The 27512-nt window shown below is 51.5% G+C and overlaps 1 protein-coding gene across 6 annotated transcripts in view; it reads right to left on the bottom strand.

The window, feature by feature from the left end:
- CROCC (ciliary rootlet coiled-coil, rootletin) overlaps positions 1-27481 on the bottom strand; it is an 83479-nt gene extending 55998 nt beyond the window's left edge. For 2 of the 6 annotated variants that reach the window (XM_081202869.1, XM_081202870.1), the window contains exons 1-9: positions 26423-26580; positions 23296-23437; positions 19540-19691; positions 15584-15775; positions 7407-7490; positions 6920-7017; positions 5243-5408; positions 4014-4120; positions 991-1218 (exon numbers count right to left, since the gene is read on the bottom strand). In XM_081202869.1, the coding sequence (XP_081058995.1) occupies positions 991-1218; positions 4014-4120; positions 5243-5408; positions 6920-7017; positions 7407-7490; positions 15584-15775; positions 19540-19691; positions 23296-23437; positions 26423-26470 (1217 nt within the window). In that variant the 5' untranslated portion in view covers positions 26471-26580. Of the gene's footprint in view, positions 1-990; positions 1219-2800; positions 3024-4013; positions 4121-5242; positions 5409-6919; positions 7018-7406; positions 7491-15583; positions 15776-19539; positions 19692-23295; positions 23438-26422; positions 26581-27374 lie in introns of those variants that run through there. The other 4 variants (XM_081202872.1, XM_081202871.1, XM_081202873.1 and 1 more) reach the window with 4 other exon arrangements.
- Positions 27482-27512: the final 31 nt, after the last annotated feature.

The raw sequence follows: 27512 nt of genomic DNA, 5'->3' as shown, positions 1-27512 counted from the left end.
CTTGCCAGACTCTAGGGTTGTGCACTCATCTCACTCTAGAGGCCGGGAGCCAGCGCTGTCCGCAGACACTTCCGGGTCATGTGGCCAGCGTGACAAGCTGCATCTGGCAAGCCAGCGCAGCACACGGAAAGCCGTTTACCTTTCCGCTGGTAAGCGGTCCCTATTTATCTACTTGCACCCGGGGGTGCTTTCGAACTGCTAGGTTGGCAGGAGCTGGGACCGAACGACGAGAGCTCACCCTGCCGCGGGGATTCGAACCGCCAACCATGCGATCGGGAAGTCCTAGGCGCTGAGGTTTTACCCACAGCGCCACCCGCGTCCAAATAATACACACACACACACACACACACACACACACACACACACAAATATATATATTTCCCCCCAGCCAATCTGGGTGGCTCCCAACAGAAATAAATAAATAAATAAATAAATAAATAAATAAATAAATAAATTAATAATAATAATAATAATAATAATAATAATAATAATAATAATGCAACAAAGCACCAGACATTAAAAAACTTCCCTAAACAGGGCTGCCTTCGGACGTCTTCTAAAAGTCAGATACAGTGGTACCTCGGGTTACGAACTTAATTCGTTCCAGAGGTCCATTCTTAACCTGAAACCGTTCTTAACCTGAGGTACCACTTTAGCTAATGGGGCCTCCCGCTGCTGCCGCGCCGCCGGAGCACGATTTCTGTTCTCATCCTGAAGCAAAGTTCTTAACCCAAGGTACTACTTCTGGGTTAGCGGAGCCTATAACCCGAAGTGTTTGTAACCTGTGGTGTTTGTAACCTGAGGTACCACTGTAATTGTTTATTTCCTTGACATCTGATGGGAGGGCGTTCCACAGGGCAGGTGCCACCACTGAGAAGACCCTCTGCCTGGTTCCTTCTACCCTGACCACAGGCCATGCTGGAGGCCAGAGCAGGCTTCACCGCCGGGTGCTCAACCTGTGTCCCCCAACCGATACCCCCTCCCTGTTACCTGTTGCCCAGCTCGGCCTTCTCCATGTCGCAGCGGACCTGCAGCTGGATCATGTCGCGGACTTTGTCCTTCAGCTGCTCCTCCAGCTGCGCCATCAGCAGCGCCTGCTTCTCCAGGGTGGCGCCGGTGCTGCTCTCTGACAGGCGCAGGTTGCTGCTCAGGTTCAGGCAGGCAGCGTGGACCGTGCGGCTGGAGCGGGAGAGTTCGTGGCCCAGCTCAGAGAGGTCCCTGCCGAGACAGGGAGCAAGAGGAGTCGCTCAGGGGAGAGAAATCCAGGTAATAATATACCATATTTTGCGCTCTATAAGACGCACTTTTCCCTTTCTAAAAAGTAAGGGGAAACGTGCGTGCGTCTTTTGGAGTGAATGCAGGCGGGAGGCTCTGCTCAGCGCTCCCTTTAAAGAGCTGCTGGAGCGTGTGTGCGGCTCTTGGGGGCTTTTCCACTCTTTAAAGGGAGCGCGGCTCTTGGGGGCGCCTTAGCCAGGCACAGCCTCCCCCAGGCAGGGGATGAAGGCTCCCCATGCCAGGGAGAGGATGCGCGCGGCTATTCCATAAGGCAGGACAGCAAGCGGGATCGCTGCGCAGCAATCCCGCTTGCTGTCCTGGCTTATGGGATTCAGAATTTTTTCCCCTTGTTTTCCTATTCCAAAAACTAGGTGCGTCTTATGGCCTGGTGCGTCTTATAGAGTGAAAAATACGGTAAGTGCAGTGGTACCTCTGGATACGAACGGGATCCGTTCCGGAGCCCCGTTCACATCCTGAGCAGAATGCGACCCGCATCTGCGCGTCGCCGCTTCTGCGCATGTGCATGCCGTCATTTTGAGCGTCTGCGCATGCACGAGCGACGAAACCCAGAAGTAATGCGTTCTGTTACTTCCAGGTCGCCGCGGAGCATAACCTGAAGACGCTCAACCTGAAGCGACTTTAACCCGAGGTATGACTGTACCGACATCGCAAAGGAGCAGAAAAGACTTTTTATGTCTGGGACAACAGCTGCTCAGATGCTACTAGCCCAGAGATGGAAAGAAGACAAAGGAGAGAGAAATGGCAAGCTAAGTTGATGGACTACGTTGAAATGGCAAAGCTGACTGGAAAACTCACGAACCAAGAGGACAATTTTTTTAAAAAAAGAATGGGAAAATGTTTATAATTTATCTAGAGACCCCTGCAAGCAAATAGAAACATTAGCAGGATTTGAAACCCACTTGTAATGTAACAAATACCATGGATAATATGATTTAAAATATAGAATACGGAATAATATGCAGCTGTAAATGTTGACAATAGGACCCATGGAGGGGATGGGGTGGAAGTTTTGAGATTCAGAGTAATCTCTATAGTATATGGATATGCATTTGGAATGTTATAAATTTGTATTTGTAAAATCAAAGAAAAATGATTTCAAGAAGAAAAAAGAAATGCAGGCAATAACATGCACCTCCTCCTCACGAGCCACTGTGCAGGCAGCACCACCAAGAGTGCGCTTAAAACTGTGCTCTGGGCTTCTTAAGATTCCCAGCTACCATTTTAGCTCAGGTTACTAGACCTCATGTGGTATGCTGATCTAACATGATTTTCAAATGACTAGGGCAAGGTGCTCAAAATGATGAGCAGACAAGGGAAAAAACATTCCACACAAAAAAAGCACTGAGAGGGACATCTGCTCGATTTAATCAATTAGTATATTTTTGTGCAAATTATTATTTTATTATTATTTATTGAATTCATATACAACCCTGTACCTGGAGGTCTCAGGGCGGTTCACAGAACAAAATCAAAATATAAAATGACAAAATATATACAGTCATACCTTGGATCTCGGACGCTTTGGCTCCCGAACGTTTTGGCTCCTGAGTGTCGCAAACTCAGAAGTGATTGTTCCAGTTTGCAAACTGTTTTTGGAAGCCGAACATCCGACGGGGCTTCCGATTGGCTGCAGGAGCTTCCTGCAGCCAATCAGAAGACGCGCTTGGGTTTTTGAATGTTTTGGAAGTCGAATGGCCTTCTGGAATGGAGTCCGTTCGACTCCCAAGGTACAACTGTAATCAAAATGAAAACAACAAACCAGTAACACACACACCCCAAAACCCCACCACATTTTAAAAGGACAGAATCAAGCCGTTTTGTATAACTTATCAATTATACACAGATCTGCCCAGTTTTCTCAGTGGCTGTTTTTGGAAATGTCCACTAATACTGGCTCCAAGGGAGTTTGTGGCACAATCAGGACCAGATTTAGGTTTGATGAGGCCCTAAGCTACTGAACGTAATGGGGCCCTTTATATGTCCAGATGTCCTTTGTCAACAACAAATTGTCATTTTTGTGTGTGTTGAATATACGCTATATGGTCATTTATGGACCTCATAGATATCTAAAGCCATTTGCACATGTTGCCATGCAACCAGTACATGCAGAACGTAGGCACCCTATGTATAGAAACGAGCAAACCAGTGATATTTTAGGGCAGGGGTAGGCAACCTAAGGCCCGGGGGCCGGATGCGGCCCAATCGCCTTCTCAATCCGGCCTGTGGACAGTCCGGGAGTCAGTGTGTTTTTACATGAGTAGAATGTGTCCTTTTATTTAAAGGTTATTTGTGGGGCATACGAATTCATTCATTATTATTTTTTCAAAATATAGTCTGGCCAACCACATGGTCTGAGGGACAGTGGACCGGCCCACAGGTGAAAAAGGTTGCTGACCCCTGTTTTAGGGAACAGGTTAGCAGGCGGGGCTCATTACTTACGGTACATCATAGGAGCCTACACAACACAAAACACTGTTGCTGTATGTAGGTTTTATTTTATTTGTTTTTTTATCTTATATTTTGGAAATGTACATCCAGGCTTTTTTCCTTTAAATTTTTTTGGGGGGCCCCCGAGAGAGTGGGGCCCTAAGCTATAGCTTGTTTAACCTATATGTGAATCTAGCACTGGGCGCAGTAACAACAGCAGCTTGAGCCTGGGCAGTGCGGACAGGCCCAGGGTTGGGGCTGTGGCCAAGGTTCGTGTTCTGAGGGCTGACCTTTCCATCGTGGTCTTCATCTCCCCAAAGTGCCTTCTGAACCCCACCACTTGCCGCCAGAGGGTGAGCAGGCGGCTGTGCTCATTGCGGAAGTACGTGTTGAAGGTCTGCAAGGGAGAAGGAGAAGCCGCAGGCTGAGGACGGTGCCGGCAACGAGAAAGCCCTTCTGCAATGCTAGCCCCGAAAATGTCAGCAGTCGGGGGGCAGGCAGCCGGCTTCTAAGGGAGGCAGGTCCTGCAAGTTCCCCCCTCATTTCATTTTTTTTTTAACTAACCACCAAAACACAAACAGTAAAACCCCCCAGGCGGCTGATACATTGGGTATACAATACTCAATAATATATATATTCAATAATAACATTTTCAAATTAACCATATGTACACTTCTATATACCTTAACACTCCTCCTTCCACAACGTTTATTTAACTTTTAACATTTTAAAGGTAAAGGTAAAGGGACCCCTGACCATTAGGTCCGGTCGTGGCCGACTCTGGGGTTGTGGCGCTCATCTTGCTTTATTGGCTGAGGGACCCGGCGTACAGCTTCCGGGTATTGTGGCCAGCATGACTAAGCCACTTCTGGCGAACCAGAGCAGCGCACGGAAACGACGCTTACCTTCCCACCAGAGCGGTACCTATTTATCTACTTGCACATTGACGTGCTTTCGAACTGCTAGGTTGGCAGGAGCAGGGACCGAGCAACAGGAGCTCACCCCGTCACAGGGATTCAAACCGCCGACCTTCTGATCAGTAAGTCCTAGGCTCTGTGGTTTAACCCGCAGTGCCACCCGCGTCCCTTTAACATTTTAATTGCCCCAAGTTGTTCAAACCTACTCAAATAATTCAATATCTTCTCACACCAATCATCCTCTTTCTCACTGACCTTAAACCCTTTCATTCTATGTATCTTCATGGTTAGATATTCTAAAATTATAATATTATTCAGTTTTTTGCTCCATTGGTTCACCCCTAGCTTTTCTGCACTTTTCCAATTGCTTGCTATAACCTGTCTGGCTGCAATAACCATTAATTTTACCCATTTGCATTCCTCTTTCCCCCCTCATTTCAAAACCTGCCAAACCCTTTTCACCAGAGGCGACGAAGGCACCGAGGACAGGCTCTGTGCTCTGGCATCCCTCTGCCTCTTCTCAAACCGCTTTCCGTCCCTCCCCAAACCTGCCCCCTACCTCAAGCCCCCCACCGCACCCCAGGTTCTCCCGTGCCCCAGACCTCCTCCTCTCGCCTCCAGTCCACCTCCCGCTGCTCCAGCTCATCCCGGGCCTTGGTCCAGTCAGCCGTCAGCTTGCGGATGTCCTCACTGAGGGCCTGGTTGGCCGTGTTCGCCTGGTCCAGCTGCTCCCTCAGCATGGCATTGACCTGGGCAAGGCTGGTGCTCCTGCAGGTGACAGGGGGCAGCAGGTAAGGAGGCAGGTCTATTTGGTTTTTTATATACTGGTAATCTTTTCTTAAAAAACCCCCAAAGCCTTTCTTTTAGGAATTCTCGGTGCCGAAATCCCAAGGGAGCTGAAAAGACTATTTAAGTATGTGACCATGGCTGCGTGGATGTTACTGGCCCAGAGATGCAAAGAAATTCCTGCCGGAGAAGAATGGCAGATCAAATTGATGGATTATCCTGAAATGTACAAAATGACCGGAAGAATCAGAAATCAGGAAGACCAAAACTTTAATAAGGAATGGGGAAAATTTATAACGTATCTCAAAAACCATTGTACAGTGGTGCCTCGCAAGACGAAAAGAATCCGTTCTGTGATTCTCTTCGTCTAGCGGTTTTTTCGTCTTGCGAAGCAAGCCCATTGACGGATTAGCGGATTAGCGCTTTTAGCGGCTTTTAGCGGCTTATCAGTTTATCAGATCAGCTGATAAGCATCTTAGCGGCTTAGAAAAGGGGGGGAGGGGGGAAAACCCGCAGGAACTCGCAAGACATTTTCGTCTTGCAAAGCAAGCCCATAGGAGATTCGTTTTGCGAAGCACCTCCAAAACGGAAAACTCTTTCGTCTAGCGAGTTTTCCGTCTTGCGAGGCATTCGTCTTGCGGGGCACCACTGTATACAGTGAAAATCATTAGTAGGATTGGAATATGCCTCATAGTCTAACGGTGAATTTTGGACACACTGGAGAGGTAAAAGATTTGATGATCATAAAAGATGCAGAAGGAAATGATTAACAACAGGACCCACAAAGGGGAGGAGGGAAGACCAGGAGATTCCATGGAATCTTGTTTTTATGTTGTATGTTGGATAATGTAACTGTAAAATTTTAATCTGAAGAACCAAATAAATATTACTATTTTTTTTTTTAAAAAAAAAGGTACATAAAAGGTAAAGGGACCCCTGACCGTTAGGTCCAGTCATGACCGACTCTGGGGTTGCGGCGCTCATCTCGCTTTATTGGCCGAGGGAGCCAGCGTACAGCTTCCGGGTCATGTGGCCAGCATGACGAAGCCACTTCTGGCAAACCAGAGCAGAGTATGGAAATGCCATTTACCTTCCTGCCGGAGCGGTATATATATATCTATTTGTACTTTGTGCTTTCGAACTGCTAAGTTGACAGGTACATGAACGAACGCAAATGGCTTGCAGAATCTTTCTGTTTGTTTGCTTAAATTAGGTTGATTTCCAGGGGGGTGCTGAGTAATTTATTTATTTTTCTGAAAATTTATTATTTACATGCCACCCATCCGACTGGCTTGCCCCAGCCACTCTGGGAGGCTCCCAACAAAAAAACCAGTAAAAGCGCAACACAACATCACACACTAAAAACGTCCCCAAATAAGTTTGGGAACCACTCGCTTGGGGGATGGACAAAAGGGGTTGGGGTTTAGTGACTTGGGTGAGCTGTGCCTTGTAAAAGGCCCCCGCCCTGCCCTGCCCCCCCCTCCCACACTGGCCTTTGTTGCTCTTCTTCCAGCCGGATGAGAGCACTTTCCAGGTCACTGCTGTGCTCCTCCTCCTGCCGCAAGCGTGATTCTGTGATGTCCAGACGGCTCTGTGGGAGAAGGGAGCAGAAAGAAGCCGCTGCTGGGGCTTTGACAGACATGCACGGGCTCAAAAAAGGCTTAGCTCCGGAAGCTGGGGCAGCAGGACTCTGCGCCGGAGCGTGTCCAGAAAGGAGCAGCGTTTATCTGAGCATGCACAAAAGCACGGCTTAATCCAGGCTTCTTCCCCCCTCCCCAGAAGATTCCACACCGAATCCCAGTCCTCAAATATGTGCAGGGATCCTGAGCATGTGAAGAGGGCCACCCATTCACATAAAGGGCACCCCAATGGCAACAGGGAAAACCCACACACTTCTGGGAAGCAAAATCAGCTGACAGTTCGAGGCCTGGAGGGAGAGAGGGAGCAGAAAGCAAGACCCCATGTGAAAGAGGCACTCACCACTAGGCGCTGCTGCTCCAGCTCCGTCGATTTCTCAAGCAGTTGCTCTTCTTGCTCCCCACACTTCTTTTTGTACTGGACAACCTAGAGAGGTGGGAGGTATGGACTTCAAACCGGTTCTGGACAATAGATATTGCCCAGCCCCAATTGCAGTATCGGTTTCCTAATTTTTGAGCCGGCAATGCGAATCATGAGGGGTGCATGTGTGTGTGTTTGCTCTGCAAAAATCACAACGCAGGGAAAACCATGGAGCCGGCCGACGCCTCTACAGAGCTCCTTATTTCCGAAACCGTAATACAGTGGTACCTTGGTTGTCGAACTTAATCCATTCTGGGAGTTCGGAACCATTCAAAAACCAAGGCACAGCTTCTGATTGGCTATTGGAGCTTCAATCAGAAGCTGCAGAAGCTGCATTGGACGTTCGGCTTCCAAAAAACGTTCGCAAACTGGAACACACACTTCTGGGTTTGCGGCGTTCGGAGCCCATTTGTTTGGGAGCCAAGCCGTTTGAGTACCAAGGTACCACTGTATATCGGTAAATTGCGAGGTTTAGTTGCTGACATATCCTGATGCTGAAAACCAGGTATTGCTCCATTCTACTCATCGACCTGGTCGGCAGGTGCCGCCGTGGGGCAGGGGAAGGGTTGGGTCAACTGTCAACTTACAGATTTGAAAATAATGGCTATCAACTTACAGATTTGAAAATAAGGGACCAGCAGCCTCAAAAATAAGGGATCAGCTGCCCAAATAAGGGATTTGGCTTAGCTTATAGAGAAATCTGGCACTGATGGAGCCATGCTGCTTTTGCTGCGACTGACTGTGTTTTGCAGGGGATTGGACTACATGATCCTAAGGGTCTACAGCTCTGACCAAAGAAGACGGGCAGACAGAACTGATGAACGACATCGAGATGGCAAAGCTTACAGGAATTAGAAACCAGGAAGAGGACCTCTTTAATAAAGAATGGGGGAAGTTTATAATTTATTTGAAAAGCTATTATAAAGAGTTACATACTGTCAGGGGTTCAGAAGCAGAGACGCAGAGAAGGGAGGAGACAGAGAGCGAGGGGGAGGAATACGAAGGAAAGATGAGTGGGGATGACGAACCGAGATCGCCGAGCTTATCCAGTGAGTCCGAGGATTCCCAGAAGGGAGCGCCAGCAGTCAGAGCAAGGGGGGAAAGCAGGGGGACATCCCAGGAAGAAGGGTCCAGAGAGGAATCAGAGAGCAGCAGTTGGAGATCGGGACCCACGTACCCAGACGGGAACAGCGGGGAGAAAGGGGACCAGATATCGGGTTCCGGAGGCTTTCAGAAGGAGGGAGGGCATGAGTCAGGAGTAGTCACGCCCACCTCGGGGAGCGACGAAACGATCAAGAGGAAGGTTGAGAGTTGGGCGCGCGCGCCAAGTTCAAATGTAGCGGAAGCTGGCGCAGTAAGCAGCCCAGAGAGTGAACCAGGTCCCAAAGCCCGCCGCAAGGAGGCGGAAGGGTCAGGGGGGTCCGCGTCAGAAGAGAGTAGGAAAAAGGAGACCCCGGGGGGCAGAAGGACCCAGAGACGGAGGGAAAGGCGCAGGAGGTGGAGCAAGGCTAGGGTATTAAGCTGGTGTGCTAGAGGCGGAGACTCAGACGGGTCTTCGCCGGTCTGACCTAGAAGAAGTAGGGCTGCACATTGCAGTTTGGAAATGGAACCTGTAATCCAATAAAGACTCTTTTAACCTGAACGCTGGCTAGCGTGGTCCTATGTGAGCTGGGACTGAGTGGCAGCACTGACAGTAAGACCCGTCTCTTTAAAGCTTCGGACACCTGATACCTCGCAGCGGAGGCAGAAGCAGCGAGAGGAGGAAATTGGTGTTTGGGAGCGAGCTCACAACGGTTGGCAGAGATGACGGAAGCAGAGAAAATTTCAGCGCTGCAACAGGCAGTGACCCAATTGAACGCGGAGGTACAGGCATCCAAGAAAAGGGAGGAGGATGCGGCAGCCGCCTACAGAGATCTCCACGCCAGGTTTGAAGCATTGGTTAAGCATGGGCAGCCAGGACCCAGACCGGAGGGGGTTGGGTTGGCACGGAGAGCAGGAGGGCTTGTGGCTCACTTCGATGGGAATTTACAACAGTACCCCAATTTTCGAACAGACGTAATGTGCGCACTGCAACTGCTGGCGAAAGACTTTAGGGATGAGGAAGAGAAAGTGGGGTTTATACTATCCCATTTGCATGGGGATGCGAAAGCGTGGCTACGCAATTTGTGGAGGGATAAAGATCCGGCGCTTCAGAATGCAGATGCCTTTATCAAAGCGATGGATGCGTGCTTTTTATCTACCATTGACGTGGATCTTGCCCGACGGGAGATTCATGGACTGAAACAAGGGAGGGCGAGCGTACGCCAGTATCACGCCCGCTTTTTTGCGCTGGTCAGTGCCTTAGAATGGGACCGGGATTCGCCCCCAGTCAGAGACCTCTTCTGGGAAGGTTTGAGCAGTGCTGTTAAAGACGAAATTGCGAGGGGGGAGAGGCCCCGGAGCACGCAGGAGGTGGTCCAAAGGGCGCTGACTGTGGGGGTGAGGCTGGAAGAACGTCCATGGTGCAGAGACGAAGGACGTGGAGGGCGCGAAGCAGCGAGAAGTTTCTCTTTCGTTCCCAGGGAAGCTGCGCGTGCGCAATCCACACCTCCGCCAGGAGGGGGAGTGGAACCTATGGAGGCGGGAGGCACCAGGGCTCAGTCAGCTACCAGAGCCCCTGCACCGGCGGCAGTCAAGACTAAACCTCCTAGAGGGACCAGGAAGTGTTATATATGCGACAGCTCTCAACACTTGGCGAAAGAGTGTCCCCAGAGGAGCTCCAAGCACACTGCAGCCTCCGCAATGGTGAAAGCGGCCACGCAACACAGCGAACAACAGCAGGGAAACGACGATGTCTGGCTGGAGACAGAGGCACTGGGGCCCAGCCAGACGCATCACTGAAGCAGTCCCCAGCAATCTTGCAACCCACGGACCCCCTCCCACCCAAACCAGTAGTGCAACTCACAGCATCTCTCCAGCTGCCCGATGGCGTCACTATCGAAGTGCCGCTTTCTGTGGATTCTGGAAGCAACGCAGACTTTATAGCACAGGATTTTGTGGAGCAGCACGCTATACAGCTATTACCGGCCACTCTGCCCCTGCAAGTCGTCACAGTGGATGGTAGAGAGTTGCTGGGGGGGCAGGTGGTGAAGCAAACGCCGCCAATGGTGATGCGCCTTGGCAACCACAGGGAAGTCATCAGTTTTAACGTCACCCGCCTGTCGGACACGCCCATTGTGTTGGGCATGAGTTGGCTGGACAGGCACAGTCCGACACTGGCTTGGTACCAGCGACAGCTGATCTTCGGCTCCTCTTACTGCACAGAACACTGCATCCTGCCCGAACAGGAGGGAGAGGAGGAGGAATCACACCTGCAGTTGGGAACGTTGCAAGCAGTCCCCCACAAATATGCAGACTTTCTGGAGGTCTTCTGCGAGAAGGAGGCAGACAAGTTACCACCGCACAGGCAATATGACTGCAAGATTGACCTCCTACCAGGGGCGACGCTACCGAAGGGGAGGCTGTATTCCATGTCGGAGGATGAACTACAGGAACTCAAACAGTTCATAGATCACAATTTGGAGCGCGGTTTCATCCGGGAGTCCAGGGCAGTAGGGGGCAGTCCTGTTTTCTTTGTGAAGAAAAAGGACACGCCCCAAAAAAGGCTGGTGGTGGATTTTCGCCTCTTGAACAAGATGACCAAGCCCTCTGATTTCCCCATGCCCAGGATTGACGACCTACTGGCGACGGTGCGCAAGGGACGCGTGTTTACCAAGTTGGACCTGCGAGGGGCGTACAATCTCATCCGCATGAGGGAGGGCGATGAGTGGAAGACAGCCATGTTCACGCCTCTGGGAACCTACGAGTACAGAGTGATGCCGTTTGGATTGCAAAATGGCTCCCACGTTTTTCAAGCTTTCATGCATCATGTGTTGGCGGGACTCCTCTACAAGAAGTGCGTCTGCTTTCTGGATGACATCCTGATATTCTCCGAGTCGCAGCAAGCGCATGACCAGGATGTTCGGGAGGTGCTGGAGAGGTTGCAGCAGCATAGACTGTACGCCAAACTGGAGAAGTGCCAGTTCGACACGACGGAGGTGGATTTCTTGGGTTACAAGTTGTCGGACAAGGGGCTAGCCATGGACAGCGCCAAGGTGCGAGCGGTGTTGGATTGGAAGAGCCCGCGCAACCGGAAGGAGGTCCAGCGGTTTGTCGGCTTCGCCAACTTCTATCGCAAGTTTATCAAAGGGTTCGCGATGCAGACGGCGGCTATTACGGACACGCTAAGCTCCAAGAAAAAGAAATTCATCTGGACGGAGCAGGCAGAGCAGTCCTTTCAGGCACTCAAGCGTCTCTTCGCGTCGGAAGAGCAACTGCTGCATATCGACCCTAGCAGACCGATGCGGGTAGAGACAGACGCGTCCGATAGAGCAGTGGGAGCTGTCCTGCTGCAGAGGGACCCACAGGGGGTCTGGAGACCGGGAGCGTTCTACTCCAGAAAGCTCAGCAAGTCGGAGCAGAACTACACCATCTGGGACAGGGAGTTGCTTGCCATTCATGCAGCATTCAAAGCATGGAGGCACTTCCTGATCGGCGCCAAGCACACGGTGCAGGTCTGCACGGACCACAAGAATCTGGAGCACTGGCGCACGGCGAAGTTCCTGAACCAGAGGCAGATACGTTGGGCGGAGTTCTTTGCTGACTTCGATTTCCGAATAGAGTACGTCCCAGGCGACACCAACATCATGGCGGATGCACTGTCCCGAAAACCGCAATACCTCGAAGAGGCGACGCCAGCGGCAGCCATGCACATCTTCGCGCCAACAGCGTGGGCGTGCGCTTCAGCCACAGTAGACCTGGATGCGGTGCGGCGGGCGTTGCAGGACGACTCATTCGCGCAGGCGAAGATGGCCGAGGTGCACAAGGGCACGGCGAAGAGCGACGAGTTCCAGATACGGGACGGCTTGCTCTTACGTAAAGGGGCCATCTACGTGCCGGGAGATGAACTTCGCGCCAAGGTACTGCAGCAGTTGCACGACGCACCCACGGCCGGGCACTTTGGCACGGAAAAAACGGTGGAATTAGTCGCAAGGGACTTTTGGTGGCCCAGACTGAGAGGGGAAGTCGCGGACTACGTCGCGAGGTGCGACACCTGCCAGAGGGCCAAGCCGGTGCACAAACCACTGGCGGGACTGCTCGAACCGCTGCAAACGCCGTTTGAACCGTGGGAGAGGGTGGCCCTGGACTTTGTCACGGATCTACGCAGCTCGAGAGGCAAGACGGCTGTACTAGTGGTGGTGGACTTGTTCACCAAGATGGCACACTTCATACCGTGTGCGAAGGTGGCCACGGCAGAACAAACAGCCAAACTGTTCATAGATCACGTGTTCAAAGTGCACGGGCTGCCGCGGTCTATACTGTCCGACCGCGGTTGCCAGTTCATCTCGAATTTCTGGCAGAAGCTGATGGGCTTCCTGAACGTCAAAATCAACCTGACATCAGCGAGACACCCGCAGACCAACGGGCAAGCGGAGAGGGTCAATGCCATCATGCAGCAGTACCTGAGATGCTATGCCAATCAACAGCCTGCGACGTGGGTGGATTACCTGCCGCTCGCCGAGTTCGCCTACAACAACACGAAGCACGTGTCCACAGGGGTGACACCGTTCTTCGCCAACAATGGGAGGAATCCCAGAACCTTCCCGGGACTGGACAGAGTGGGGGAAGGGGAACCGCAGACGGCGGACGCTTTCGCGTCTGAGTTGCAGGAGGTCCACGATCAACTCCGACGGCAGCTGGAGCTAGCGAAGCACGCATACAAGGTGCAAGCGGACAAGCACAGGCGGGTTGGCGAAGAGATCCGAGTGGGAGACTGGGTCTGGTTGGCAGCCCACGCAGTGCCGACCAGATCGTTAGCCAAAAAGAAGTTGGGGCACAAGCAACTCGGTCCATACCAAGTCGAAGCGCAGATCAATCCAGTAGCTTTCAGGCTGGTGCTCCCGGAGGGTTCCAGGATGCATCCGGTGTTCCACAGGTCAGTGCTCACTCCCTACAGGACACCTCACAGGTTCCAGGAACCAGGAACAGCACCGAGTCCGTCTCAGGAGCGGTCGGAGGCGGGAAGATTGCCACAGCAGGACCCCATCAACGAAGTCACGGAGATTTTGGACTCCAGATGGGGGGAAGACGGAGTGGAATACCTCCTAGCCAGAGAGGGCACCCGGGCTAGTGCTAATAGCTGGGTGCCAGACTACGCGTTGGAGGAACCCCTGCTCAAGGACGAGTTTCATGCCCTTTTCCCACACAGACCCATGCCAGCAGGCTTCTTCGACGACTGGTTGTTCACGCCCACACTTTCCTCCAGCACGTTCCATGGCTTCGACTCGGACGGGGAGCCCGCACAGCGCACACATTCCCCAGAGGGGTCACCGGAGGGTTCGGCGTCCGACACCTCGTATTGGTGGGACGATCGGCCAGAGGAGCAGTGGCGCCGGAGGTGGCTGGAGATGCCAGGTCAAGCGACCGACGCAGAGACTGACATGGACGTGTGCGGGGAGGATCTCGGTTTCGAGCACGGCGGCACTGAAATGGAGGCGGAGCAGCTCACCGTTGACGAACGCGAGGAGGAAGACTCGGAGGTCTTCAGTTGGCGGCCAGCAACGAGGAGCGAACTGTATCCGGCATTCACTCCTGTGATGATGGAGCACCCTGCAACCACCCTTGAAAGTGGGGAGGGGGGAAGGGGGGGCTTCGAGGGGGGGATGGATGTCAGGGGTTCAGAAGCAGAGACGCAGAGAAGGGAGGAGACAGAGAGCGAGGGGGAGGAATACGAAGGAAAGATGAGTGGGGATGACGAACCGAGATCGCCGAGCTTATCCAGTGAGTCCGAGGATTCCCAGAAGGGAGCGCCAGCAGTCAGAGCAAGGGGGGAAAGCAGGGGGACATCCCAGGAAGAAGGGTCCAGAGAGGAATCAGAGAGCAGCAGTTGGAGATCGGGACCCACGTACCCAGACGGGAACAGCGGGGAGAAAGGGGACCAGATATCGGGTTCCGGAGGCTTTCAGAAGGAGGGAGGGCATGAGTCAGGAGTAGTCACGCCCACCTCGGGGAGCGACGAAACGATCAAGAGGAAGGTTGAGAGTTGGGCGCGCGCGCCAAGTTCAAATGTAGCGGAAGCTGGCGCAGTAAGCAGCCCAGAGAGTGAACCAGGTCCCAAAGCCCGCCGCAAGGAGGCGGAAGGGTCAGGGGGGTCCGCGTCAGAAGAGAGTAGGAAAAAGGAGACCCCGGGGGGCAGAAGGACCCAGAGACGGAGGGAAAGGCGCAGGAGGTGGAGCAAGGCTAGGGTATTAAGCTGGTGTGCTAGAGGCGGAGACTCAGACGGGTCTTCGCCGGTCTGACCTAGAAGAAGTAGGGCTGCACATTGCAGTTTGGAAATGGAACCTGTAATCCAATAAAGACTCTTTTAACCTGAACGCTGGCTAGCGTGGTCCTATGTGAGCTGGGACTGAGTGGCAGCCCTGACACATACATTGGTAGGATTGACAGAAAACTTGTAGTAAAAATTTGAACTATGGATGGACAAATGATTTATAAAAATAGTGTTATGAAAGGGATGCAGAGGGGGAAATCACTACATTAAGATGCTGCACTGGTTTGAGGGTATGCTAAGCAGCACGTCGGGGCTGCCGTCGTCCTGGTGCGAGGAGTTCCATCGGCCCTTCCCCGCCTGAGAGGGAGGGAGGGAGGGAGGGAGACTCCCACCCATGCCGCCCACGAGCCCAGCATGAGGCGGTTGCGGCGCTGCAACGGCAGCTGAAGCACCGCCCTTCTGCGTCCCTCCCCTGGCAGCATGGCGGAAGTCTCGCAAGAGAGGGCCTGCCTACCCGTCTCCTCACGGCGTGCCCTCTCATGCGCGCTCTCTCTCGGCGGAGGACTCCGAGCCGCTGCTTCCCTCCCGAGCTGGGCGAGCATGAAACCCGGGAAATTTAAGGGACATCATCAATCCGGGACAGCAGCGGGAAACGGCGCTGGGATAAGGGAGTTTCCCACCAAATAAGGGACGGTTGACAGTTATGGTTGGGGGTGCTGCTGGCGCATGGAGGGACTTATGGGGGTCTCACCTTGGCTTGCAGCTTCTGCACCAGCTGTGCCTGCCGCTGCTGGCCTTCCTGGTAGGCCTGGAGCTTCCGCTTGTAGCCTGCCTGCTCTTCCTCCAGCCGCCGGCGCAGCTCCACGTTTTGCTGAGCCAAGCTCTTATTCTCCAATGCCTCCCTTTCCCGCTCACCCGACTCCAGGCGCAGCGCCTGCTCCAGCTGAGGAGTCCAAGGAAAGAAAGGGGAAGAGGATCAGGGCCCCTCGTGCCTAAACCTCGCCTGCCCCAACTCCCAGGAAGAGCAAGAGAGCCATCCCCTAAGCTTGTGCCCATTGCCCATCACGGTTGCGTGGAACTTCCATGTCCCAAGGCAGTCTACCCTCTGGGCACCAGTTGCCAGAGGGCCTTGGGGAGCCCGCAGCCTGTCAAAAGAAGCCAGCTCTGGGCTGATGGACTGCAGAGGACCGCCGCAAGGCTAAGAAGAAATAACAGCCAGACTGAACCACACACACCAATTTGGCAGGTAATTTGGCAACTAATCCTTTTTTTAAAAAATCAATCTTCCCAAGCCTGGGACAATTTAAACACAGAGCATCTGCAGGAGATTGCCCTTTGCTCCCACTTTCAAAGGCTTTGTCAAAAGGGTTGTGCATGGTTTTGTTTTTGTTTTTAACAGAAAAATGGCTTGGGGGGGGGGGAATTGGGTGCAAGATGTAGAATGCAGGAGCGAAGTTTGCCCTCTTCCCAGGCAACGGCTGCCATGGCAACCTGCAGCCCATTTAAATTATCCTGCTAGTCGCCATGGTCACCGGAGCATGTGAGCCCAGCCCCCAATACAGTCTTGTAAGGAGAGGAGCCCCCCAGCCCCCCCCCCAGAGCAGAAATTCTTAGGAGAATTGTTTCCTACAACCAAGAGGTAGGCAGACCCAGCTATGCTTTGAAGAAAACATCCCTCTGGTTCAGAGCTCTAGAAGGTTTCAGGAGCAAAAAAAAAAACCCCCAGCCTGAGCATATATTCCTTTGGTTATGGACTCCCCAATCTCAGCCTCAGTTCCCCACCCCCAGCTGCAAAAGAGGGAAGACAACACTGTCTTTCTGTACAGAGCTGTTGCAATGATTATGGCAGCCCCTTGAAATTTGATTTATTTGTTTTTTTAAGAAAAGCCCTGGGGTGCCATTGGCAGCCCCTTGAAAATTGCTGATTTATTCCGGTGCCATCTCAGGAGCCAGCTGAGCCCCTCCCTCCCTCACATTTCTAAGGTGGGGCCTGGTAGCAATTTAAGCACAAAGAAATATTTTTTTCGGGGGGGGGGGTACGAAATGCTTCATCCTGATGTGAAATTACAGAGAATTAAACTAGCTAGCTAGCTAACCTACCGATATTTCTTTGATCCAATGGACAGCCCTGCTTTGAACACTGGGGAGCACGAGATCACTGTCAATACGTATTTTTTGTGTGTGCCTCCTTCCTTCCAAGGCGTTTCACGCCTGGTTCTTAAATCCACTAATTCAGGTCAAGCGTGAGTGGCAGGGCACATGCAAACACCCGCACGTCCCCTTTGCAAACTGCACAGCCGAGAGGCAGGTCTCAACCAGCCCGGGTGCCATTCAGTCAGCCGGACCTGTCCAGGCAGGCCAAAGCTTTTGGACATGGAGGAAGAATTTTAAAATGCTCAATTCCGCCTCCCACTCCCCCCAATACTCTGGAAAGCAGCCAGAAAATGTTTTCCATAGAGACCCTTAGCCAGAATTGAGCACAGGAGACAAGACTGGGGTGGGGGGAGCAGGGCATGCTGGGAAACTGACCAAGGAAATAATGGGACCCATTCTAGTATGCCAGGACTTTTTTGGTTTTTGGAAGGGGCCAAGTTGGATCCTGGCAGGGCCCTCTGATGCCTCTCTTTCTCCAGCTCCTCAAATCTCCCTTGCCAGAGCTCAACCCCTCCCTCTGCGACAGCGCATCTGTAAACACCTCAAGCCATCCTCACCCCAACAGAGTCTGCGCCTTCCTACTTGCATTGAGTGTTCGAAATTAGCCACGCGCCAGGAGCATTTTGCACCTGGCTGCTGGTCACTTGTGACCAAGTGCAGATGGCACATGACATCTCCACCATCTGGGAATCATTGGATCTGGACTGTTTTCACATACTAATACCATATCCTGTGGAATTCTGTGAGTTATATTTGATCTGCACAATCAGGGTAATAATAATAATAATAATAATAATAATAATAATAATAATAATAATAAATTTATTTATATCCCGCCCTCCCCAGCCAAAGCCGGGCTCAGAGCAGCTAACAAAAATAAAACAACAATAAAAGTACCACAGCATTATTTTGGCTTTACATGCTATTCCTAGAACAGAACCTGCACAAAAGATGAGAGTCGACTGGACCATAAAACCTATTCACTAGCTCTATTATTCATAAAAGTAGAAAACTGCAAAGCATCATTGGGTTGCTAGCCTCCAGTACAGACTGGATGAATCTCAGGAACCAAAATGCTTTTTCTGTGCAGCCTGAGCAGAAGCAGTAAACAACATTACATTCGTACCTTGGTTGTCAAACGCCTTGGTACTTCGACGTTTTGGCTCCTTGGAAACCCGGAAGTGAGTATTCCGGTTTGCGAATGATTTTTGGAAGCCGAACGTCCAACACGGCTTCCGATTGAGTGCAGGAAGCTCCTGCAGCCAATCGGAAGCTGTACCATGGTTTTCGAACCGTTCCAGGAGTCAAACGGACTCCAGGAACGGATTAAGTTTGACGACCAAGGTACCACTTTATAGTTAATTGTTGAAGCTTGTTTTCACTTATGAAGAAGAAGAGTTTGGATTTGATATCCCGCCTTTCACTCCCCTCAAAGTCTCAAAGCGGCTAACATTCTCCTTTCCCTTCCTCCCCCACAACAAACACTCTGTGAGGTGAGTGGGGCTGAGAGACCTCAAAGAAGTGTGACTAGCCCAAGGTCACCCAGCAGCTGCAGGTGGAGGAGCAGGGAATCGAACCCGATTCACCAGATTATGAGACTACCGCTCTTAACCACTACACCATACTGGCTCTCCCACTACCCTGCCTGCTCACAGTTGTGAAGATTCTTACATTGTAAATGATCCGTGTCACCATTAAGAAAAAGAGGTCGGAGTGGGCCAATGTATACGTGGATTGTCCCTAGACCAAGCGACTTTTCTTCTTTTAAGCTCTCAAAGCTCTTAGCCTAGCTCAAGGCTGCCATCAGAACTAGCCAGATGTCCAACTGAGAACCAATCACAGTCAGTGGGTCATTTGAAAAATAAGACTTTAGAGCTATTTTGCCCCAAATGGCAACTAGACAGTCTGTTTTGGTGGCTGTCATTTAAGGAGCCGTTTGGTGCCTAAGCGTATATATCTGAGTTTTTCCCACTGCTTGCATTGCTCTGCAAATCTGCAGGTAAGTCCTCAATGTCTTTCAGAGAAAGAGAATACACAAGTAATAATAATAATGATAATGATAATAATAATAATAATTTATACCCCGCCCATCTGGCTGGGTTTCCCCAGCCACTCTGGGCGGCTTCCAACAAAACACTAAAATACAATAACCTATTAAACATTAAAAGCTTCCCTAAACAGGGCTGCCTTCAGATGTCGCTTAAAAGTTTGGTAGTTGTTTTTCTCTTTGACATCTGGTGGGAGGGCGTTCCACAGGGCGGGTGCCACTACCAAGAAGGCCCTCTGCCTGGTTCCCTGTAACTTGGCTTCTCGCAACGAGGGAACCGCCAGAAGGCCCTCGGCCCTGGACCTCAGTGTCCACACAGTAAGTAAGCAAAGGGTGCCCAGCAGGGCCTCCAAATGACACCCACCCCTGGTTGCTTGGATCTGCCCCCAGAGCAGAGAACCTGCACTGCCTGCTTGCTGGCGCCAGGTGAAGACTTCATAGACCCATTTGCCTGGAAAGGCTTGCTGGGAAGGGAGGAGAGGTCCCTGCCTGCCTCCTGCACCTACCCGCTCACTGATGGCGTTGTACTTGATGGCCAGTTCATCCCGCTCAGCCCGGCTCTGGGCCAGCAAATCCTCCACCCGAGAAAGCTCCTGCTGCAAGATGCGGTTCTCCTCCTGGAGGGAAAGCAAGGACGACATCTCGGCGTGGGAGGCCACTGTGGGAAGAGAGGAGCACAGAGGTAGAGAGACAGACACACACACACACACACACACACACACACACACACCAAATGCATTTCCGCAGTTGGACAAGCCGCCCTGGGCTCCCTTTGGAACGAAGGGCAGGAGAGAAGTTTAAGAAATACAGTGGTACCTCAGGTTAAGAACTTAATTCATTCTGGAGGTCCGTTCTGAACCTGAAACTGTTCTTAACCTGAGGTACCACTTTAGCTAATGGGGCCTCCCGCTGCCGCTGCACCACCACCGCACAATTTCTGTTCTCATCCTGAAGCAAAGTTCTTAACCCGAGGTACTATTTCTGGGTTAGCGGAGTCTGTAACCTGAAGCATCTGTAACCCAAGGTACCACTGTAAACAGAACAAAGCAAAGCAAGGGAACCTGGGATGCACTGCCAGAACACCTGGAATACAGGTGTGCTAAACGGACTGTTGCGATTCCATAGAACAGGGATGTCCAACAGGTTGACCGGGATCGATGGGATGATCCCCGGGAGCTTTTGGTAGATTGCGGTAGATCGGTGGTTCCTCCATCTGGCACCTCCCCCTCTCCACCCTCTAGATCGCTAGAACAGAAGTCAGAGTTCGCGCAGCAAGGCTGACTGTCTCCTTATCGATCGCTGAGCGCCTCTTTCCATTCATTAGGCCTGAACACCCCCCCAAAAAAAAACCCAGGACGTTCCTCCCTAAAATAAACTCAACAACTTTGACCTGAACCCCCCAAAAAGGGGTAGATCACTGCCAGATTTTAATCGTGTGAGTAGATCGCAGTCTCTTGGAAGTTGGACGTCCCTGGCATAGAATATTCACAAACATTTTCTTGCTGCTGGCTGGAAAGGCATCGGCAACAGGTTGTTGCTAATGGGGCAGCTTCTGCCAGGGAAGAGGCAGCGCTCACCTCGTCCCAGAAGCGGTCCTGCAGTTTTCGCCTTTTATTTCAGCCCCCAGAGACTCCCCTTTATTGGGATGAGCGACCATGGAAGAAATGGAGGGGTGGCTCCCCTTTGCAACCACATGTCTTCTGTAAAGCTCATTCTTCTTGAACTGCGGGCGCCGGCATCAGCCGCCCTCCCCCTCAATGCACAACTGATTTATAGGATTTGCTGCCACAATCTGTGGCAAAAAGCCGTGGGCTTTGGTTCGGACCTCCATGTGAAGTAGCAATCTATCCCTGAACGCCAGATACCCAAATGCGCCAGCAAGAGAAAGTTGTTGCCTTCCATGTCTTGCGGGAGCATTTGTCTGGTCACCGTGAGCGCCATAAAACTGGGTCTGATCCAGCAGCAGCCAGACTCCTTCTGATGTCTTATGTGAGTTCCGAAAAGGTGCATCACCCATTGAGAGTCACTTACACAGCGGCCGCAAGAGTTCTGGTAGCACAAGGATGGAAGACTGAAGAAACCCCAACTAAATAATCGTGGCAAGAAAAATTGACGGATTATGCAGAACTGGCAAAACTGACATAAAAGCTACGAGACAAGGATAACTGTGACTTTAAGGATGAATGGGAACCCTTTACAAAGTATCTGAAGATGCAACAAAGTGAAGTGGACTCCTTAGCAGGTTTTGAATAAACATTCACAAACTTTTTATTGATAATAACCAGCTAAATAGTTTGAGGATCTATACTACTTTGTAACATGCAGAAAACAGCAGTCTCAGAGAAACCAAAGATTGGAACTGAGGAAGGTTGGTGGGTGGGGGCGGGTGGGTTTTTTTGGGGGGAGGGAGGAAAAATGGGAGAAAAAACAAGGATGATATGTTTTTGGATAATATGTCTTGTTTTAATTTTGGGAAAAAAATATTTTTTTTAAAAGAGAGTCGCTCACACAGAGTCTCTCCCTCCCTCCCTCTCACACACAGAGAGAGCTTCCTATTTGCTGCCTTCCCTCCTTCCGCTTCTCTCTCCTCATCCATCTGTTCCGAATTCCTTTTGCCTCCCAGGTATTGTTTGGAAACAGAGCATGTCGCAGCAGCACGAAGCCCCTGGTCCCAGCCAGCAGCACTGTGGCCAGCTTGGCACAGTTTGGCCTCTTTGTCCTGTCCAGAAGGGATGACAGGCAGGTGGGCCAGGCAGGGGTGTCCTGAAGCTCAGCAGAGGATGAAGTGTCATATTAGACAGCAAAAAAAAACTTGTTTTGATGAATTGGAAGAGCCACAAAAAGATTCCTTTGAGCACATGGATTGACAATATGGACAAACTAGCTACATACAAACAAATTGCATATCGACGCAAATTAAGAATGGATAAATATTAAGAAATCTGGAAGGAATACTTAAGCGATAAGGCGGACAGTGGTGGGAAGTAGGGGGAGGAGAGGTGGGGAAATATTGTTAAAAAGGTGTAGTTATAGGTACCATGTTTTTCGCTCCACAGGACGCACTTTTTTCCTCCTATAAAGTAAGGGGAAATGTGAGTGCGTCTTATGGAGTGAATGGCGCTGCGCAGAGGGAGAACTGCGCAGCGCCCCTTCAGCCACGCGCCTGCCCTGTTCTTGCTGTTCTGGCTTCAAAATATTTTGTTTTTGTTTTTGTTTTCCTCCCCCCCAAACTAGGTGTGTCTTATCATCTGGTGCATCCTATAGAGCGAAAAATATGGCATATCAGTACTCAAATCTGAATTGTTAAATTGTGTTATTAGTGTCATTGTGGTTTCCGTTGTACAGTGGTACCTCGGGTTAAGTACTTAATTCGTTCCGGAGGTCCGTTCTTAACCTGAAGCACCACTTTAGCTAATGGGGCCTCCTGCTGCCGCTGCGCCGCCAAAGCACGATTTCTGTTCTCATCCTGAAGCAAAGTTCTTAAGCTGAAGCACTATTTCTGGGTTAGCGGAGTCTGTAACCTGAAGCATATGTAACCTGAGGTACCACTGTATGTGGTTTTTGTGGTTGCTGTTTGTATTGAAAAAAATGATTTTATATATATATATATATATATATATATATATATATATATATATATATATATATATTTTAAAGCAGAGGATGAAGTGTCGGATACAACAAGATGGAGTACCAGAATGTCAGGAGTTGGGTTTCATCCTTTCCACCTGTCACTTCCCAGGAGTTGGAAGAGGAAAGGACCCATCCTGCCAGGTACGCAGCCAGAGCGGAGATCAGCTCCCTCCTCCTTTCTGAAGGAGCGTCTCCACCCCCATCGTTCTACCCGGACACTGAGGTCCAGCACCGAGGGCCTTCTGGCAGTTCCCTCACTGCAAGAAGCCAAGTTACAGGGAACCAGGCAGAGGGCCTTCTTGGTAGTGGCTCCCACCCTGTGGAACACCCTCCCATCAGATGTCAAAGGAATAAACGACTGTCTGACTTTTAGAAGACATCTGAAGGCAGCCCTGTTTAGGGAAGTTTTTAATGTTTGGTGTTTTATTGTGTTTTTAATATTCTTTTGGAAGCCGCCCAGAGTGGCTGGGGAGGCCCAGCCAGATGGGCAGGGTAAAATAATAAATTATTATTATTATTATTATTATTATTATTATTATTATTATTATTTCTGTCTTGCTTGCAGGGGGAACCAAGCCAGGCCAGGAGATGAAGAGCCTAGCAAGAAGAAGCGTCTTCTCCAAACATACCTTGGCAATCGCTTTGCGAGAGGTTCTTGGTGACGATCTCCCGGATCCTAGCCGGCAAGCGGGTGGGTGGAGAGTCTTCACAAGAGCCCCTGACAGAGAGGCTTTTTCCTTCTGCTGAGACCAGGATGCTGTCTTCCACTTTCTGCAGGGTGAGAACAAGCCAGTCTCAGCAACCAGGGACCGGCCCTGAAGAAGCCAAGACAGAGTCTCCTCTGGGCCAAGATGGGGAGCCCAAGATGGTGTTGCCCAACTGCAAGATGCAGAGGCAGCATGGAGCAGGAACAGGCCACACTGGCCAAAAAAGGTTGCCAGCCGCCCAGCAGGTGAAAAATTGGCCTCTGGTGCCAGGAGAACTGAGGCAGCCTCTTGCCTCTATTCCAGGCTCCCTGGCTTGGCTTTGGGCTCTTTGAGTCAAGCCTCTCCCTCAGTGGCCCCATCAATAAGATGGGAATAAGAGTGCCCTGTCTCTGGGACACACACACACACACACACACACACACACACACACACACACACGGAGACATCAATATCATTGCTAAATTAAAAACCAGATGAAGTTTCTCTATAGTTTTACACACCTATATAGCAGTCAGTGAACTACATATCACTCTGTGGTTTGGGTGGAACCAAAACTTCCATGCAGGCTGACCCATATATCAGTCCCCGGCCCAGTTCAGCAACTGGGACTGTACTGGGTAAGCCAAGCGAGGCAGCAGCCTGCAGGCTGCAAGGAGAGATGAGTAACCCCAGAAGGAATCCACAGGGGTGGAGGGAAATCTGAACATATTCCGCACTTAGGGGGCAGCTCTATCCTCATGCAGCAGAGGGTGGCCTGTCTCAGGAGTGGGGGTCCCCAGTACAAAAACCCAACCTTCTCCCAGAATCTCCAGCCCATGAAGCTCACGGAGGAGGGACTAAAATGAGTAACTGGGCCTGGCCGCAAATGGGGCTCAGTACTTCATTGTGGCCTGGAGCGTGGAAAGAGAAGGGAAGTGGGCAACTCAAATGGGCAACTTGGGGCGGGGGGGGGCTCTCTCTCCCTTGCCAGGGCCGGGCCTTGAATCAGCGCCCCCCCCCTCACTGTGCCTTGGGACCCTGTTCCTCCACGGCTTCAGTATAAAAGGATGTCCAGATTTAGTGTCCTAATGCCCAGCAATCCAATAAATGTTCCTCCTTGGCCCTTTGTTATCCCATAGAAGGTTTAAAGGTCACCTCCAAAACGGGACTCGGGACTTGGCTGACTTCTTTGCGAAGTGTGGGGGAGGGAGAGGCTCCCCCCCCCCAACTTAGGCACTCAACATCAACTTCGTTGGACTGGTCATGTTGTGCGGATGCCTGATGATCGTCTTCCAAAGCAACTACTCTATTTCGAACTTAAAAATGGAAAGCGTAATGCTGGTGGTCAACAAAAGAGGTTTAAAGACTCTCTCAAGGCAAATCTAAAAAAAAGTAGAATAAACACCGACAACTGAGGAACACTGGCCTGCAACTGTTCCAATTGGAGAACAGCCTTTACCAAAGGTGTTGTGGGCTTTGAAGACACTCGAACTCAGAACACAAGGGAGAAATGTGCTAAGACGAAGGCACGCTTGACAAATCCACACTGTGATCAACTCCCGCCCGGAAACCTATGTCCCCACTGTGGAAGGACGTGTGGATCCAGAACTGGCCTCCACAGTCACTTATGGACTCATTGTTAAAACCATATTTATGGAAGACAATCTTACTTGGCTATGAGTGATAGAAGAAGAAGAAGAAGAAGAAGAAAATCATACTACTCCCCCTAGCTCCCAGACTCAAGACACATCCCCCAACCTGTTCACGGAAGAAGCCGCCAAGGATGGAGATGTGAAAAAAACAACCCTGGATCTTTTGGTCAACTGGCCCAGATGTTCTTCATCAAGCGCTCCCCAAAACCGAGCAACCCCTCTTGCACAAACCCAACAACAACTTTGCAAGGTAGCTAAGTATAGTTATGCCTTTGGTTCAGAAGGGGAGCTGAGACTGAGAAGTTGTGGCTGGAATGGGGAGTTTACTCAGTCTGATGGGACTTCATCATGCCTCCTTCTCGCTGGATCAAGCCCACAGAGTCATTCAACACCATGAGTAGGCAAACTAAGGCCCGGGGGCCAGATCCGGCCCAATCGCCTTCTCAATCTGGCCCGCGGACGGTCTGGGAATCAGCGTGTTTTTACATGAGCAGAATGTGTGCTTTTATTTAAAATGCATCTCTGGGTTATTTGTGGGGCTTAGGAATTTGTTCAACCCCCCCCCCTTCAAAATATAGCCTGGCCCCCCACAAGGTCTGAGGGACATTGGACCAGCCCCCTGCTGGAAAAGTTTGCTGACCCCTGTCCAACACCTTCAGAGTCACCAAAGTCCTAAGGAGTGCAGAAGATTTCGCTCCACAGTGAGGCTACATTTACTTTAGATGGCCCGCCTGTTAAATCAGGACAGATGACTGGGATGCAACTTCAGATTGCAGCGCGAATTTAGCTTTACACCTGTAAACCTCCTGTAACACTAAGGATCCAACAGCAGCTCCTACACAAATAAGATTATTCTCTTTTCCAGTAAACACTTGGGTTGATTTTAGCTTTCTAATGCAATCCCTCACGATTAAACCTTGCTTTCCTCAGCTTTTAGATCAGCTACCAAAAGCTAGTTTGTTTGTTTTTAAGGATAACTAAAAGGGGGGAGGAGAGAGAGATTTGCCTTCAAGAGAGGAGACATTACAAACCTTTGCCTGATCCAAAGGTACAAATATTTTTCAGCATCCAACCCGCCCCGCAAGGCAAGACTAATTTGGAAAAAATCCCATAAAAGGCAGGTAAAGAGTAGAATAAAGGGAATTCAGCGAGACGACGGGCTAGGGGGCCTTTCTTTTAGGGGGTTGTTTCTGGCGCCAACTTCGGAGTCTGTATGCAGAAGATGCGCCCAAGTTCCCCAAAAAAGGAGATTATATTCTCCCAGAAAGAAAGAAAGAAAGAAAGAAAGAAAGAAAGAAAGAAAGAAAGAAAGAAAGAAAGAAAGAAAGAAAGAAAGAAAGAAAGAAAGAAAGAAAGGCGGGTTGCCGGAGGGGGTTGAAGGATGCTCCCGCTTCCGCCGCCAGGCAGCCCCCACCGACCTGAACCGCAGCCTCCAGCTTCAGCTCCGCAGCCTCCGCGTTGCTCATGGGGAGGGGGCCGCCGCCGCTCTACTGCCGGGCTCCGGGGGGCTCCTGCCGGGCAGGGGGGGGCGCCTCCATGGCCCTTTGCACGGCAGATGCGATGCTTACTGCTGCTGCTGCTGCTGCTGCTGCTGCTGCTGGAGAGGGGCAGGACCCGGGGAGGAGCGCCAGCCCGAGCAGCCCCCCCCCCGCCTCTTTCCCGGGTCCCGCGGCTGCAGGGGGGAGCCGGGCTGGACCAATCGCCGCCCGGCAGCAGAAGAGAGGGGGGGGGGCGGCGGCTGCAGCCTGCCTCCCCCGCGGACTCAACCCGTGGCGCTCCCGGGTCCTAGAGGCCGCCGCTTCTCCGGTTTGATGCAGTCACGACGACCCCTTCCCCAAAGTTTGCAGCTCGGATATTCTGCAGGGGGCAGATACCGGGCGGAGCAGCAGCCCGAGCCCCCACCGAGCGAGCCGGCTCAACTTTCTCATCGGGGAATGTGCCCCTTTGCCGGGAGGGCACGGAGCAGAAACTCAACAAATGGAGCCTCGCCCGCGCCTGGCCGAGGCTGCACCTGTTGGATTTCTGCCCCATCCAACCTGTCAAAGGGGAAGGAGCCCCATCTGCAGTTTTGAAGGCGCTGTGCAAGCGCAGTGGGGAGTTTTTAGGTCGGTTGAATTCAAAGGCGCGAATTCCTTTGCTTGCAACTTGTCCAGTGTGCGAAAAGGGGTACCTGGCGCCCCACCTGCGAAAGCTCAGTCCCGACGCTGCGCTTCTGGAGCCGGAAGGGGGTGGACGGGAGGCTGTTGTGCAGTGCCTCGGAGCATGTGTGGAGTGCAGGGCCTTCCCTGCCCAGCAGAGCATCAGCCCTGGCCCCTAACCTCCTAGTGACCCAGGACAGAGCAGCCCCCCATCGCCAAGCCAGCCCCTCACCTGGCACAGGTGGCTCTGCTGAGTGGTCAGCTGCCTTCTCAAACTGCAGCAGCGTTACTATAGCGCCGGGCAGCGGTGGAGGAGGGCGTGTTTCTGATGGCGCCCTTGGCCGGCCCAAGAACGCCGCTTCCTCCTCCT

This window comes from Podarcis bocagei (assembly GCF_964188305.1).
Source record: "Podarcis bocagei genome assembly, chromosome: 7".
NCBI lineage: Eukaryota > Metazoa > Chordata > Lepidosauria > Squamata > Lacertidae > Podarcis > Podarcis bocagei.
This window is presented reverse-complemented; position numbering and strand designations above follow the sequence as displayed.